Here is a 17,801-nt window from a genome sequence, read left to right as displayed (position 1 = left end):
TCTAATCTCTCTGATTTTATCCTCATGGTCTCTTCGTGAGATATACGTAGGAGGGAGCAATATACTGCTTGAATCTTCGGTGAAGGTATGTTCTCTAAACTTTATCAAAAGCCCGTACCGAGCTACTGAACGTCTCTCCTGCAGTCTTCCACTGGAGTTTATCTATCATCGCCCGCATCTCGTGGTCGTGCGGTAGCGTTCTCGCTTCCCACGCCCGGGTTCCCGGGTTCGATTCCCGGCGGGGTCAGGGATTTTCTCTGCCTCGTGATGGCTGGGTGTTGTGTGCTGTCCTTAGGTTAGTTAGGTTTAAGTAGTTCTAAGTTCTAGGGGACTTATGACCACAGCAGTTGAGTCCCATAGTGCTCAGAGCCATTTGAACCATTTTATCTATCATCTCCGTAACGCTTTCGCAATTACTGAATGATCCTGTAATGAAGCGCGCTGCTCTCCGTTGGATCTTCTCTATCTCTTCTATCAACCCTATCTGGTACGGATCCCACACTGCTGAGCAGTATTCAAGCAGTGGGCGAACAAGCGTACTACAACCTACTTCCTTTGTTTTCGGATTGCATTTCCTTAGGATTCTTCCAATGAATCTCAGTCTGGCATCCGCTTTACCGACGACCAACTTTATATGATCATTCCATTTTAAATCACTCCTAATGCGTACCCCCAGATAATTTATAGAATTAACTGCTTCCAGTTGCTGACCTGCTATTTTGTAGCTAAATGATAAGCGATCTATCTTTCTATGTATTCGCAGCACATTACTATTGTCTACATTGAGATTCAATTGCCATACCCTGCACCATGCGTCAATTCGCTGCATATCCTCCTACATTTCAGTACAATTTTCCATTGTTATAACCTCTCGATACACCACAGCATCATCTGCAAAAAGCCTCAGTGAACTTCCGATGTCATCCACAAGGTCATTTATGTATATTGTGAATAGCAACCGTCCTATGACACTCCCCTGCGGCACACCTGAAATCACTCTTACTTCGGAAGACTTCTCTCCGTTGAGAATGACATGCTGCGTTCTGTTATCTAGGAACTCTTCAATCCAATCACACAATTGGTCTGATAGTCCAAATGCTCTTACTTTGTTCATTAAACGACTGTGGGGAACTGTATCGAACGCCTTGCGGAAGTCAAGAAACACGGCATCTACCTGTGAACCCGTGTCTATGGCCCTCTGAGTCTCGTGGACGAATAGCGCGAGCTGGGTTTCAGACGACCGTCTTTTTCGAAACCCATGCTGATTCCTACAGAGTAGATTTCTAGTCTCCAGAAAAGTTATTATACTCGAACATAATACGTGCTCCAAAATTCTACAACTTCCCTTAATCACCGCCAGTCTTGACCTGAAATCATACCCCATCCCTCCCAAAACCATGGCGACACGAGTAACACAGTTCTGTCTCTCCAAAACATTGGAAGAATGGGACCTCTCCAGATTGCTGAGAAACTCGCCAACGGTGGCAGAAACGCAGTTTATCGCTGAAAACAATGCGATCCCATTTATCAATAGTCCATGCTTCCCAGTCACTGCACCACTCCTAACGCAGCTATTTTTGCTGTGGTATTAATGTCAGTCTACGTGTGGGATGGTAATTCCATAATCCGGCTGCTACTATCCTCCGACCAATGGGGTGTGGGATGATACAGTATATTGCATGCCTTATTCTCCGATGGCGGGCGCAGCTGTAAAGAAGTTACGATGTTGTTGGTGCACAACATGGTGATCCACTCCTGCCAGTGGTCAGATGTGGTCGATGGGAACACTGACGACGCATCTGCTTGCCCTCCTGTTTCCACGCAGTTACGCACCGGGCCCCTGTCAATCCTAATGCGGCATAAATTTGGGCACTGCACGATTCGACAAGCTGGCCAAACGGAGACCTACACTGAGGCCGCTTTCAAAACCTCTGTCAGGTGCTGATAACGCTGTTCCGCACCGATCTCATGGCATCAACGTGTCACTCATTTATCGCTACCGAGCGAGGTGGCGCAGTGGTTAGCACACTGGACTCGCATTCGGGAGGACGACGGTTCAATCCCGTCTCCGGCCATCCTGATTTAGGTTTTCCGTGATTTTCCTAAATCGTTTCAGGCAAATGCCGGGATGGTTCCTTTGAAAGGGCACGGCCGATTTCCCTCCCAATCCTCCCCTAACCTGAGCTTACGCTCCGTCTCTAATGACCTCGTTGTCGACGGGACGTTAAACACTAACCACCACCACCTTTATCGCTGATCATGTGACGCTTTTCACATCTCAATTGCACTGAAGCGTCAAAGAAACTGGTATAGGCATGCTTATTCAAATACAGAGATATGTAAAGCCGGCCGCTGTGGCCGAACGGTTCTAGGCGCTTCATTCCGGAACCGCGCTGCTGCTACGGTCTCAGGTTCGAGTCCTGCCTCGGGCATGGATGTGTGTGGTATACTCAGGTTTAAGTAGTTCTAAGTCTACGGGACTGATGACCTCAGATGTTAAGTCCCATAGTGCTTAGAGCCATTTGAACCATATGAAGTGGGGATTTTCCCGCACGACCATTCCACGAGTGTACCGTGAATGTCAGGAATCCGGTAAAACATCAAATCTACGACATCGCTGCGGCCGGAAAAACGGCCTACAACATGACCAACGACGACTGATCCTGCAGGAACGGGACCAGCGACGACTGAAAAGAATCGTTCAACGTGACAGAAGTGCAACCCTTCGGCAAATTGCTGCAGATTTCAATGCTAGACCATCAACAAGCGTCAGCGTGCGAATCATTCAACAGAACATCATCGATATGGGTTTTCGGAGCCGAAGGCCCACTCGTCTACCCTTCATGACTGCTTGACACAAAGCTTTACCCCTCGTCTGGGTCCGTCAACGCCGACATTGGACTGTTGATGACTGGAAACATGTTGCCTGGTCGGACGAGTTTCGTTTCAAATTGTATCGAGAGGGCGGACGTGTACGGCTATGGAGACAACGTCACGAATCCATGGACCCTATATGTCAGCAGGGAACTGTTCAAGCTGGTGGAGGCTCTGTAATGGTGTGGGGTGTGTGCAGTTAGAGTGATACGGACCCCTGGTACGTCTACATACGACTCTGACAGGTGACACGTACGTACGTAACCATCCTGTCTGATCACATGCATCCATTCATGTCCATTGCGTATTCCGACGGACTTCGGCAATTCCAGTAAGACAAAGCGACACCCCACACGTCCAGAATTGCTACAGAATAGCTCCAGGAACACTCTTCTAAGTTTAAACACTTACGCTGGCCACCAAACACCCTAGACACGAACATTATTGAGCATATCTGGGATGCCTTGCAACGTTCTGTTCAGAAGAGATCTCCACCTTCTCGTACTCTTAGGGATTTGTGGACGGCCCTGCACGATTCGTGGTTTTCGCTCCAACAGTACTTCAGACATTACTCGAGTCCATGTCGCGTCGTGTTGCGGCACTCCTGCGTGCTAGCGGTGGCTCTACACGATATTAGGCAGGTGTACCAGTATCTTTGGCTCTTCTCTATATATCATACCACGCCTTGCAATACTAAACACGAACATACCTAAAACATTCTGGCGGACGTACTACCTGTCACAGAGAATTGCAAACCTAATAATTTACATACCAGCCAATGGTGCCTACGTGCAATAAGTTACATTGTGATCTGAACACGTCTTCTGCGTGCTTCACGCTTTATGACAGGCAGTGTGTATGTGAGGAACGTGCCCTGAATATTAGCCACAAATTCTTACACCAGACAAGCTTTTACTTTACTGATGAAAAGTACAACAAAATATAGACGTAGCATCTGCTATTCTTACTGAGCACAACAAATAGGTTACCAATACAACACAGGCAGTGTTTTTGTCCGCCGGCCGCGGTGGTCTAGCGGTTCTAGGCGCTCAGTCCGGAACGGCGCGACTGCTACGGTCGCAGGTTCGAATCCTGCCTCGGGCATGGATGTGTGTGATGTCCTTAGGTTAGTTAGGTTTAAGTAGTTCTAAGTTCTAGGGGACTGATGACCATAGATGTTAAGTCCCATAGTGCTCAGAGCCATTTTGTTTTTGTCCGTGCGTTTTGTGTGTGTGTGTGTGTGTGTGTGTGTTGTATATATATATATATATATATATATATATATATATATATATATATATGTGTGTGTGTGTGTGTGTGTGTGTGTGTGTGTGTGTGTGACAGAGAGAGAGAGAGAGAGAGAGAGATCAATGAAATTATTAATAATCAAAGTACTGGTAATATTAGTAGCAAGTACTGGTAGCAGTAACAATAGCAGAATCACAAAATCATGAGGCGCGAATTCTCTCAGGAGGCTCACTATCACAACGCAGGCAAGACATTAAATTCTACCCTTTTTCGTTTTCATTTCCAGACGTTCTGAAACAAACATTTGATTGTTAATAGATGCTTCCGACTTCTTGGGAATCACACACTACTCATCGTATCAAATCACTAACGGAACGTCAGGCAGCATTCCATCCATGCAGTATGATATCGGGGCTGTCAGCAGCCTCTTAGATGGCTACCCAGTAGTTGATTCTTCAGCTATTAAAGACGTAAGTACCCCAACATCTCACTAGTTAACTGAAGCACAGGGAAAGTAAATGAACTCATAGAGAGTAAAAGTTCATCAACCTAAAAGGCACGACACTTTAAATTCGGAGGACTGAATATATAGAAGTAGAGCTTTCTTGGATGTATCACATTCAGGATCGTGTGCAGAAACTGAATGCTTCTGCTTTCGCTGTAAGGTGCCTTCTCATCGAAAGTGGAAAGTGAAAGATTGTTTACTTTTCTTATTTTTACTTTATCTTACACAGTGGACTATGATAGGACAAACGAGTGCATTCAAACATTTTCTCATCCCAAAAAAGTACTATTAAACGATATGTCCTAGTAACCCGCTATTTTTATGTAGTCTGTTGTTCGAGCATCTCAGAATTCTTCTTCTACACCTGCAGAAAATCCCTCTCGTGGTAAGTGTGATCAGTAATGTCAATTTTTTGAAAAAGAAGCGTTGCATTCTCATTGCGAACGCTAGGAGAAAAACAATTTTCACTTGATAAATATTACCTTTGCCACTGTTCAGAAAGCTACACACTACTCTACCTGTGTTGCATTTCTTTAATCTTTGTGCTAAAGGTTCGCGACTTTGTGTTAGTTGTGTGAATATGCCATTGAAAAACTTTTGCATTCTGTAAATTATGTTTGTAGGGAACCCTTTATAACATGTCCGAATATTTTTAGCCCAAATTGTTTTATGGAACGTAAGGAAATCAATAGATATAAATAAATAAATTTATTGTGGTGTACATTATGTAAGTCCTTGGTAGGTAAGACCAGAAGTCCTCAAGAACGGCACTCCAACCTTACACATGAGGAGAGTTTCCTTTGGAGTTCGATTACGATCGCAAATGTCGATGTACAGTGAATTTACAGGCGTGGACTTCATACTGCCCGTCGCCATTCTCCTCAAACCTCAAATCACTTTTCAATACGTCTTCTCTTGCACCACATTTTACTCAACTTCGAGGAAAACTTCATATTTAGGGAAAAAGACATATGCCATTAAGGTGTATAATGTAATGCAATAGATTAAGCAATACTTTTACAACATGCTTGGCTTACAAGAGTCATTGGCATTATGCTCTCTGTAATAAGCTGTAGGGCAGGATTAGCTAGGAAATTAGATTTTCGTTGGCCTGTAAATAAACCATAATAGTAATAGATTTTGGATGAAAGTAAAATCATTTATTTGTAGGAGTCGGATTTCGTCTTTAAAAAGGACCCAAAATGTTAGCTTTATCATTTGTTCGGCAATTAACCAACATGTGAAATTTAGATTTCACTGATTTATGGGAATTAATTTACATTCTACTTACAGGATAACAAGTCCCTATGCGGTATGTATGACATAATTAACACGAACAGTGATGCAATTAATAGAGCAGGAATAGATCGAAATATAGTTCGACAGCTTATGCGTCAACTACTGCAGCTGTAGGACATTAAGGATCTCAAAGTGTAAGTCAGGTGGGGAATATAAAATTTTTATTCAGTCTAAGTAAGTGAACAATTGACAATGAATATTACAGAGGAATGTTCAAAAACTAAACTAAAATGACACTAAAACCTGTGGGACTTATATTTAATTGAAAGACTGCAGGAATCAAAAATGAATAAGAATTCTTCGAAATCTGGGCAGCACGCAAAAGAAAGATAAATAAAACTAACATTTAATTTGAGTAATTGATTATTCCAGATAAATAACAAAATGAGAAAAATGCGAGCTGCTTTCTGAGCTACTTCACGGACGAAACACACATTCTTCAAATACAATGGGGTGCCAGTCAGCACCAGATTATAGTTGGGAAGCAAAACCTCTGCTGTCCAAGTTCTCTCCTGTACGCTCATGATTCTCAAGCGCAATTCCCATTCAGAAATTGCAAACGGCATCATTGCGATCCAGGAGGCTGGTACTGGTTTCGAACAGTCTCTCTCCATTGCTCAGCACCATCTGCACTGATTCTTGTGGTTGGTGCATTACTTTGGATTGGACAGTCCGCATTTTTGGAGGAAAGCACCGAACTTTCTCACGCTAGAGAAGTGCTGGCAGGCAGCTACCCCTTGATGAACAGACAGAAAGGCAAATTTCACCTTCAGGCACTCATCGGAGGAAAGCTGTGGAGGCGAACGTCAGATTGGAATGTATACCGCAGAGACAGGCTGGACAGTGAAGGGGGAGGTGTGTTTATAGCGATAAGAAGTGCAATAGTATCGAAGGAAATTGACGGAGATCCAAAATGTGAAATAATTTGGGTGAAGGTCACTGTTAAAGCAGGCTCAGACATGGTAATAGGATGTCTCTATAGGCGCCCTGGCTCAGCAGCTGTTGTGACTGAGCACCTGAAGGATAATTTGGTAAATATTTCGAGTAGATTTCCCTACCATGTTATAGTTCTGGGTGGAGATTTTAATTTGCCGGATATAGACTGGGAGACTCAAACGTTGATAACGGGTGGCAGGGACAAAGAATCCAGTGAAATTTTTGAAGTGCTTTATCTGAAAACTACCTTGAGCAGTTAAACAGAGAATCGACTCGTGGCGATAACATATTAGACCTTCGGGTGACAAACAGACGCGAACTATTTGAAACAGTTAACGCAGAACAGGGAATCAGCGATCATAAAGCGGTTACTGCATCGATGATTTCAGCCGTAAATAGAAATATTAAAAAAGGTAGGAAGATTTTTCTGTTTAGCAAAAGTGACAAAAAGCAGATTTCAGAGTACCAGATGGCTCAACACAAAAGTTTTGTCTCAAGTACAGATAGTGTTGAGGATCTGTGGAAAAAGTTCAAAACCATCGTACAATATGCGTTAGATGAGTATGTGCCAGCAAGATCGTAAGAAATGGAAAAGAGCCACCGTGGTTCAACAACCGAGTTAGAAAACTGCTGCGGAAGCAAAGGGAACTTCACAGCAAACATAAACATAGCCAAAGACTTGCAGACAAACAAAAATTACGCGAAGCGAAATGTAGTGTGAGGAGGGCTATGCGAGAGGCATTCAATAAATTCGAAAGTAAAGTTCTATGTACTGACTTGGCAGAAAATTCTAAGAAATTTTGGTCTTATGTCAAAGCGGTAGGTGGATCAAAACAAAATGTCCAGACACTCTGTGACCAAACTGGTACTGAAACAGAGGATGACAGACTAAAGGCCGAAATATTAAATGTCTTTTTCCAAAGCTGTTTCACAGAGGAAGACTGCACTGTAGTTCCTTCTCTAGATTGTCGCACAGATGACAAAATGGTAGATATCGAAATAGACGACAGAGGGACAGAGAAACAATTAAAATCACTCAAAAGAGGAAAGGCCGCTGGACCTGATGGGGTACCAGTTCGATTTTACACAGAGTACGCGAAGCAACTTGCCCCCCTTCTTGCAGCGGTGTACCGTATGTCTCTAGAAGAGCGTGGCGTTCCAAAGGATTGGAAAAGGGCACAGGTCATCCCCGTTTCCAAGAAGGGACGTTGAACAGATGTGCAGAACTATAGACGCATATCTATAACGTCGATCAGTTGTAGAATTTTGGAACACGTATTATGTTCGAGTATAATGACTTTTCTGGAGATTAGAAATCTACTCTGTAGGAATCAACATGGGTTTCGAAAAAGACGATCGTGTGAAACCCAGCTCGCGCTATTCGTCCATGAGACTCAGAGGGCCATAGACACGGGTTCACAGGTAGATGTCGTGTTTCTTGACTTCCGCAAGGCGTTCGATACAGTTCCCCACAATCGTTTAATGAACAAAGTAAGAGCATATGGACTATCAAACCAATTGTGTGATTGGATTGAAGAGTTCCTAGATAACAGAACGCAGCATGTCATTCTCAATGGAGATAAGTCTTCCGAAGTAAGAGTGATTTCAGGTGTGCCGCAGGGGATTGTCGTAGGAGCGTTGCTATTCACAATATACATAAATGACCTTGTGGATGACATCGGAAGTTCGATGAGGCTTTTTGCGGATGATGCTGTGGTATATCGAGAGGTTGTAACAATGGAAAATTGTACTGAAATGCAGGAGGATCTGCAGCGGATCGACGCATGGTGCAGGGAATGGCAATTGAATTTCAATGTAGACAAGTGTAATGTGCTGCGAATATATAGAAAGAAAGATCCCTTATCATTTAGCTACAATATAGCAGGTCAGCAACTGGAAGCAGTTAATTCTATAAATTATCTGGGAGTACGCATTAGGAGTGATTTAAAATGGAATGATCATATAAAGTTGATCGTCGGTAAAGCAGATGCCAGACTGAGATTCATTGGAAGAATCCTAAGGAAATGTAATCCGAAAACAAAGGAAGTAGGTTACAGTACGCTTGTTCGCCCACTGCTTGAATACTGCTCAGCAGTGTGGGATCCGTACCAGATAGGTTTGATAGAAGAGATAGAGAAGATTCAGCGGAGAGCAGCGCGCTTCGTTACAGGATCATTTAGTAATCGCGAAAGCGTTACGGAGATGATAGACAAACTCCAGTGGACGACTTTGCAGGAGAGACAGTCAGTAGCTCAGTACGGGCTTTTGTTGAAGTTTCGAGAACATACCTTCACCGAGGAGTCAAGCAGTATATTGCTCTCTCCTATGTATATCTCGCGAAGAGACCATGAGGATAAAATCAGAGAGATTAGAGCCCACACAGAGGCATACCGACAATCCTTCTTCCCACGAACAATACAAGACTGGAATAGAAGGGAGAACCGATAGAGGTACTCAAGGTACCCTCCGCCACACACCGTCAGGTGGCTTGCGGAGTATGTATGTAGATGTAGACGTAAATGAAGATGCTGTTGGCAAGCAGATTAACACGAGGAACTGTCAACAATAGGTACAATGCAGTATTTCGGGAAATGGGACCATTTCCGCTAAAACTGGCGACCACCCAGGAGCTGCTCATTCCCTGCTTTGGATGCACCATGAAAAATCTTCTGCCGAACCTACGAGAATTTGCCGAATCCTGTAGAATCACTTCCTTCTGGGGAGAAGACGAATATTTTCCACTCCAAACAAAATGTAGCAAGTTCACATAACTAATGATAATATAATCGTAACAAAATCACCAAGTAGTTTGCGATACACATGTTGCAAAGTCTTATCTACATAAATAGTATGTTCCGAAAGTTCTTCAGCGGTTGCTTTCAAATTTTGACACAACATTGCATTCGAATACAAGGGTGTTTTTATATACCTACAGCAGCACCTAATGTTATGGTACATCTACATACATATGCGCAAGCCACCATACTGTTCATGATGGAGGGTACCTTGTACCACAGCTAGTCTCTCTCTCTCTCTCTCTCTCTCTCTCTCTCTCTCTCTCGTTGCACTCGCGAATGGCGTGAGGGAAAAGGTGATTCCTATCTGCTTCCGTACAAAGCGTGATTTCTCTTACCTTGTATTTGTGAGGCGTCTAAAAATCCAGTCACACAGTCTGTTTAAACATCATGAGAGTTAATTAAAATAAAATTGTTTTTCGACATTTATGTCTAGAATAGCAGACATAGAAATGTATTCTGATCAATTTTATAACTAAGGTTGTAGATAGGCAGTGCCTATGTTTATTGTTGTTATAAAGAGCTGTTAGACAATTATAGTCATCTTGTACTCTTAATGTTGTAGATAATGTCACAGCTCACTGTTCTGTGAAATAGAAGGGGTATGCTCTCTGCAAAAGGTCAGGGTTTGAAACGTTTTTGGACCAAATCTTTCTCCTTGCTATCGATGGTCCGGCGTAATGCGTTCATGAAACAGTTATGCCAATAATCAGTTCCTCTTCACTTCTGAGAAAGTGCCATTGGATGACCGTTTAAATAAGAGATTTATTTATAACCACTTTTCTGTAGTTGATCAGAATCAAAATCAAAACATTCTTGAATATAAAAACTTTCATACATGGTCGAATCTTTACAAATCCTACATAAAAACAAAATACTATGAGAATAAGTCCCAGATGTATCTCCCCATGTCTGTTCTCCACAAACTTTTCTCGCAGACTCCTATTCTTCAACTGTTTACAGAAAACACAAAATTGGCAAGGAAATTACACTTCGATAGTACAAAGAGTTTAATGAATGTCAGAACGCTCAGACTGCGAAAATCTTTATGTAGAAAATATTATACGAATTACAAATATCTTTTAAAAAGAATGAATGATTTCCTAACCATAAACATAATTTCTATAATGAGTTTTTATTAATTTATCAATGGCCAAAAGTTTATTTACTGATGACTGGCAAAAGTGACAAATATGATTTCGAAAGATAATTAATGTTTTCAGGGATAAAATGAAACTATAAAGAAACAGATTTTCAAAGTATAAACGAAAAAATGCAGTATGTTAAATTAAATTTCGACTGATAGTCGCTAAATATCTGAATAGTCCCGAAAACATCCATACTGAAAATAAGATACGCAGATTTCAAAGAAACAATTTCAGAAAAAGAATGGTATCGAGAGATCCATTTGATACAGCTGTATCGTCATCTACTGCTGAACAGATACCACAAAGGCATAGATTTGATTCAGCCTTATGCAAGATTTACGTTGATAGTGGAATGATTGCTTTGCTTTGCTGGTTCTGTAAACTGTGTAAATTGCGTTTTGCGAAAAGTATGTCGTATTGCCTTCAGAAACTTCATGAAGCAGTTCTCTAGCACTCATATCTTGATCGAACCTACCACTGCAGAACGTCTATTAATTGACTGGGAATTCCGAACATTCCAGCGGTATTCAAGAATGGGTCGCACGAGTGTTGTGCAGATGGGCTGTTTTACAGATGAGCTACACTTCCCTACTGCACATCCCTTTCACAGATGAGCTGCACTTCCGTAGAATACTCCTTATAAACAGAATTCGACTATTCACCTTACCTACACCGGACCTTGTATGTTCATTCCATTTCATATCGCTTTGAAATGTTATACCTAGGTACTCAATCGATGTGACTGTCTCAAGCACCACACCACTACAGCAATATTCGAATATTACAGGATTGTTTTCCCTACTCATCTGCGTTCCCATATTTAGAGCAAACTGCCATTCGTTAAACCTAACAGAAATTCTGTCCACGTCATCCTGTATTGTCCTATAGCCAACCAACGACGGCACTTCCTTGTAATCTACAGTTTCATCAACAAACTGTTGCTGCTCTCCCTATCTGACAGATCGTTTATGTATACAGAAGACAAGAGCGCTCCTATCATACATCTGTGGGGAGTCTCTGACGATACCTTTAATGACGAGTTGTGTCTCTCTGAAAGATCTTCACGTCATTGACAATCTGAGAATTTCCGCATAAACACAGCATACTGACATCAAGACCGTATCGTGTCACCGTTGAAGCCAATTTAAAGCCAGAATTAAGCCATCTAAGATAAACAATAGATAATAAAAATTGCAATGATGGAAAGTAAGCAGACCGAGTTCTGAAACCTGAGAATGTAAAACACAAAGAAGAGCAGGCCACAGTGCAGCGAGACTTCTTGTTTCTCCCATAGATAAAGATCGTAATACATCACTTCAGAATGATCATCCAGCGTAAAGCTTTAGAATAAATTGTTTTGATCAGCTATAAACCAAAAGACATTTTAAGATCCACGAAAGACCAACCAGATCCGCTACAGTCATCTGGAGTATACGAAATTAGGTGCAACTGCAGTAACGTATATACAGATTAAGGCAGCTGACACAGACCACCCCAAACTCAGGTGGTCATAAATGAAGTGTACCTACTCACGGAGGTCCAATGTGGGTTACAATTATCGTATGGCAGCGCATCTTGGGAGATATGCTAATGAGTTAAGGGGAGGTTTACTATCTTTTGCTGCGGTAGAAGGTTCGAATCCTGCCTCGGCCATGGATGTGTGTGATGTCCTTAGGTTAGTTAGGTTTAAGTAGTTCTAAGTTATAGGGGACTGATGACCTCGTATGTTAAGTCCCATAGTGCTCAGAGCCATCTGAACCATTTTTTACTATCTTTTGGTTCAAAAAATCGATGATTTAAAATTGCATTTTTGGATCCATAAAAGTGTTTAGAATCCTCCCCTGAAACAGTTGTTCCGAGTACGGAACGGAAATGTTTGTTATTCGCGGTTGGACAAAAAAATGCACCTGCCTGAAATCGGCCTTTTTCACGCACCAGTTTTATCGGGAATTTCGATTTTGTAGCGGCGAAAAATTATTCTATTTTCTTGTCCATGACTAAAACTGATAAAGTGATCAAAAAGCTTATGACGTACTACGCCTTGGCAATCCGATGGCATTCCAATTCGGTAGAACAGATGAAGAAGGCAATTTGGGCAACGTATTTCCACAAGTGTTCCACGGATGACCACCCACAATACCTAAATTGTCCGGCTGGGGAAACTAGTTGGTGCAAGTGGAGCATTGCAGAGGCTACCGTACATCTGGACGAATATCAACACGACCAGCCGCTCTCCAAGGAAGGTCAAAAAGTGATTCATCCAATCTACGAGACTCTTTCAGTGGACGAGTTATTGTACCAGTGCTTGGAAGGAAACACACAAAATTCAAATGAAAGTTTGAACGCGTGTTTTTGGAAGTTAGCCCCCAAGCATTTGCATTCTGGTGCGAAGACTGTGGAGATTGCGACTTTCCTGGCAGTGAGAAGCTTCAACGAAGGGTATTCAGCAATTCTGAAGACCATGAATTTGGGCAACGTATTTCCACAAGTGTTCGACGGATGACCACCCACAACACCAAAATTGTCCGGCTGGGGAAACTAGTTGGTGCAAGTGGAGCATTGCAGAGGCTACCGGACATCTAGACGAATATCAACACGACCAGCTGCTCTCCATGGAGAGGTCACCCTGGGACTCTATTCGACGGAGTTCGCCAAACATTCGGACGACCTCTGGATTCAAGCGGCCGAAAACCGCTTGTCACCGGCCGTACGAACGTCTCTGGAGCAGCGCAGGATGGCTCAGACCGAGCAGAACGCCCTCTATGAGGAAAAGGAAGGACTAGTTTATGGACCCGGAATAGCAGATTGAACGTAAGTTGTATAATATTGCATTTATATGTAGTCAAAACTTCAAACGCATTTTTCTCGAAATGACTTTTTTTATTGCGCGGTATGGTAACTTCAAATCTAATGAACCGATTAGCATGATTCTTTGTTTCCGACGAAGCTAACTAAATTGTCTAGCAGTTGTACCTCTTGTATTCCGTTCCATCAACTATAAATACTTTTACTTGGCCAACGAAGTCGAAAAATCGATGAGAAAACCCTATTTTTTCAAATGGGCGCCATTTTGTTTCCTATGGTCCAAATAACTTAAGCGAGGTACAACTCCTAAAGAATCTTATATACTTCGCTAACGTCAACTCAATTTTGATTTCAGACGAGCCGGCTGACCTGTAACACACCGCGTGTGGAGGTGTACATCGAAATTTTGTTTCGTTCCGACGGCACTTCCGCCTTTGCTCTTCGACATTCGTGGTCGAGAAAATTTCAGTTTGTAGAGAAAATATTAATAAAGTTTGACCAAATTTGACATTGATATCTATGACACATCCCGAGAAAAAAATTCTCAAAGAACATGCTTTTCTCGGGCCAAAGATAGTAAACCTCCCCTAATGCGGTAACGATTTACGCACGAAAAAATTAGTTCCAATTTTTGCCACCAGGTGCAAATCTGGGGCTGCACAGCATTTCGTCGACGACTCCGGTGCTCGTATCGAACAAACTGTGTAAGCGGCGGTTAATACACTCCTGGAAATGGAAAAAAGAACACATTGACACCGGTGTGTCAGACCCACCATACTTGCTCCGGACACTGCGAGAGGGCTGTACAAGCAATGATCACACGCACGGCACAGCGGACACACCAGGAACCGCGGTGTTGGCCGTCGAATGGCGCTAGCTGCGCAGCATTTGTGCACCGCCGCCGTCAGTGTCAGCCAGTTTGCCGTGGCATACGGAGCTCCATCGCAGTCTTTAACACTGGTAGCATGCCGCGACAGCGTGGACGTGAACCGTATGTGCAGTTGACGGACTTTGAGCGAGGGCGTATAGTGGGCATGCGGGAGGCCGGGTGGACGTACCGCCGAATTGCTCAACACGTGGGGCGTCAGGTCTCCACAGTACATCGATGTTGTCGCCAGTGGTCGGCGGAAGGTGCACGTGCCCGTCGACCTGGGACCGGACCGCAGCGACGCACGGATGCACGCCAAGACCGTAGGATCCTACGCAGTGCCGTAGGGGACCGCACCGCCACTTCCCAGCAAATTAGGGACACTGTTGCTCCTGGGGTATCGGCGAGGACCATTCGCAACCGTCTCCATCAAGCTGGGCTACGGTCCCGCACACCGTTAGGCCGTCTTCCGCTCACGCCCCAACATCGTGCAGCCCGCCTCCAGTGGTGTCGCGACAGGCGTGAATGGAGGGACGAATGGAGACGTGTCGTCTTCAGCGATGAGAGTCGCTTCTGCCTTGGTGCCAATGATGGTCGTATGCGTGTTTGGCGCCGTGCAGGTGAGCGCCACAATCAGGACTGCATACGACCGAGGCACACAGGGCCAACACCCGGCATCATGGTGTGGGGAGCGATCTCCTACACTGGCCGTACACCACTGGTGATCGTCGAGGGGACACTGAATAGTGCACGGTACATCCAAACCGTCATCGAACCCATCGTTCTACCATTCCTAGACCGGCAAGGGAACGTGCTGTTCCAACAGGACAATGCACGTCCGCATGTATCCCGTGCCACCCAACGTGCTCTAGAAGGTGTAAGTCAACTACCCTGGCCAGCAAGATCTCCGGATCTGTGCCCCATTGAGCATGTTTGGGACTGGATGAAGCGTCGTCTCACGCGGTCTGCACGTCCAGCACGAACGCTGGTCCAACTGAGGCGCCAGGTGGAAATGGCATGGCAAGCCGTTCCACAGGACTACATCCAGCATCTCTACGATCGTCTCCATGGGAGAATAGCAGCCTGCATTGCTGCGAAAGGTGGATATACACTGTACTAGTGCCGACATTGTGCATGCTCTGTTGCCTGTGTCTATGTGCCTGTGGTTCTATCAGTGTGATCATGTGATGTATCTGACCCCAGGAATGTGTCAATAAAGTTTCCCCTTCCTGGGACAATGAATTCACGGTGTTCTTATTTCAATTTCCAGGAGTGTAATAAAATCATCATTTTGCCTTTCTTAGTTGTTTGACCTTTTCTGCCCACGTCCTTTTCTAATCTACAATATTACGTATGGAAACATTTCGAGAAGTCCTTCTTTCAATCACTGTGCCAGATTTGCACCTTGTGGCCAAAACTGGAACTAATATTTTTCGTGCTTAAATCGTTTCCACATTAATGCATTACAATGATTATCAATTTTCTCTGCCACATGATATTTAGAGCCCACGCTGAACCTCTGTGTTTAGTTTTAATTATAACCACTCCATATATCCACAGTTATGAGAAAATAGATCGAGGTACAGTTTTCACCCAAGTTACAGCGGACAATATGGCCGATTTCCTGACGTTCACAAGTGATTTTTATCATTTATAGTCACCGAATTACGACACCGCCTTTGCTTTTTTCTAATATAACTATATACTTTCTCTCGTGGAATTTGAAGAAGTTTCTAAAAGCATTTTATCGACATAAATGTATGAGATTAGATCAAGTAGCATCAAGTTTACAACGCCTCAGACCATTCCTGTGCCATCAGGATAAGTCGTTCCACAAACGTCTGTCCTGTTAAACCAAATGTAAGCAAACACGTACCCTAGGTGTGGTTCTTGTGTTTAGCTGTGGGCTTGAAGCCCAGCGATCTGTGTTCTGCTGCTGTAGCAATAACTTGTTTGTAAAGTTACTGAGCGAGTCATAATGTATACGAAAGTCGAAAAAATGAATATCGTTTATGGCGAAAGTCGCAAAACTAGTAGCGATGTGTGCAGTTATATACTGATGATAACCAGATCGTGCCAGACATTCAAGATATGTCTTTGCAAACATTGTAAAAAAATTGAGAAACTGGAAGTGTGGAGAGTAAAATACGCCAAGGAAGTGCAAGCGATGCGATATATCTACGCAAAATTTTGCTTAAGGGAGAAGCGTCGTTAGCAAACGATGGGCAAGTGAATTTTCGCTGTATCCACTAATTGTAGTTAAGAATACACGCAGACTCAAAGAAGTTGTAAAAAATAATGCTGTTGATCCGTCGATGTTTGGTGAGTGTTTTTCAAGACCCTTGTCGTTGGTTCCTGATTTATAGATGAGAAACTCAATACAATCAAGAATCTCGAGTTCTTAACGTGGGCCGGCCGCGGTGGTCTCGCGGTTCTAGGCGCGCAGTCCGGAACCGTGCGACTGCTACGGTCGCAGGTTCGAATCCTGCCTCGGGCATGGATGTGTGTGATGTCCTTAGGTTAGTTAGGTTTAAGTAGTTCTAAGTTCTAGGGGACTGATAACCACAGCAGTTGAGTCCCATAGTGCTCAGAGCCATTTGAACCATTTTTTAGTTCTTAACGTGGGCTGCTGCCGTAATTATTGGAAGACATCCCATTAGACATAATTTACGTACCTAAAGACTGGAAAATTGCTCAAGTCACACCAATACCCAAAAAGGGAAGTAGGAATAATCCGCTGAATTATAGGCCTATATCACTAACGTCGATTTGCAGTAGGGTTTTAGAACATATACTGTATTCGAACATTATGAAGTACCTCGAAGAAAACGATTTATTGACAAATCGTCGCCGCCCGGGGTGGCCGAGCGGTTCTAGGCGCTACAGTCTGGAACGGCGCGACTGCTACGGTCGCAGGTTCGAATCCTGCCTCGAGCATGGAAGTGTGTGATGTCCTTAGCTCAGAAGTTAAGTCCCATAGTGCTCAGAGCCATTTGAACCATTTTTTTGACATATCGTCAGCACGGATTCAGAAAATATCGTTCTTGTGAAACACCACTAGCTCTTTATACTCATGAAGTAATAAGTGTTATCGACAGGAGATGTCAAATTGATTCCATATTTTTAGATTTCCAGAAGGCTTTCGACACCGTTCCTCACAAGCGTCTTCTAATCAAACTGCGTGCCTACGGAGTATCGCCTCAGTTGTGCGACTGGATTCGTGATTTCCTGTCAGAAAGGTCACAGTTCGTAGTAATAGACGGAAAATCATCGAGTAAAACAGAAGTAATATCCGCTGTTCCCCAAGGAAGTGTTATAGGCCC

At 43.5% G+C, this 17,801-nt stretch overlaps 1 protein-coding gene across 5 annotated transcripts in view; it reads left to right on the top strand.

Moving 5' to 3' along the window:
• LOC126198586 (myrosinase 1-like) overlaps window positions 1-17,801 on the top strand; it is a 206,267-nt gene that overhangs the window by 113,963 nt on the left and 74,503 nt on the right. For all 5 annotated transcript variants that reach the window (XM_049935028.1, XM_049935029.1, XM_049935027.1 and 2 more), the window contains one exon: window positions 4,441-4,592. In XM_049935028.1, the coding sequence (XP_049790985.1) occupies window positions 4,441-4,592 (152 nt within the window). The remainder of the gene's footprint in view (window positions 1-4,440; window positions 4,593-17,801) is intronic.

The sequence above is a fragment of the Schistocerca nitens genome, chromosome 8 (genome assembly GCF_023898315.1).
Source record: "Schistocerca nitens isolate TAMUIC-IGC-003100 chromosome 8, iqSchNite1.1, whole genome shotgun sequence".
NCBI lineage: Eukaryota > Metazoa > Arthropoda > Insecta > Orthoptera > Acrididae > Schistocerca > Schistocerca nitens.
This window is presented reverse-complemented; position numbering and strand designations above follow the sequence as displayed.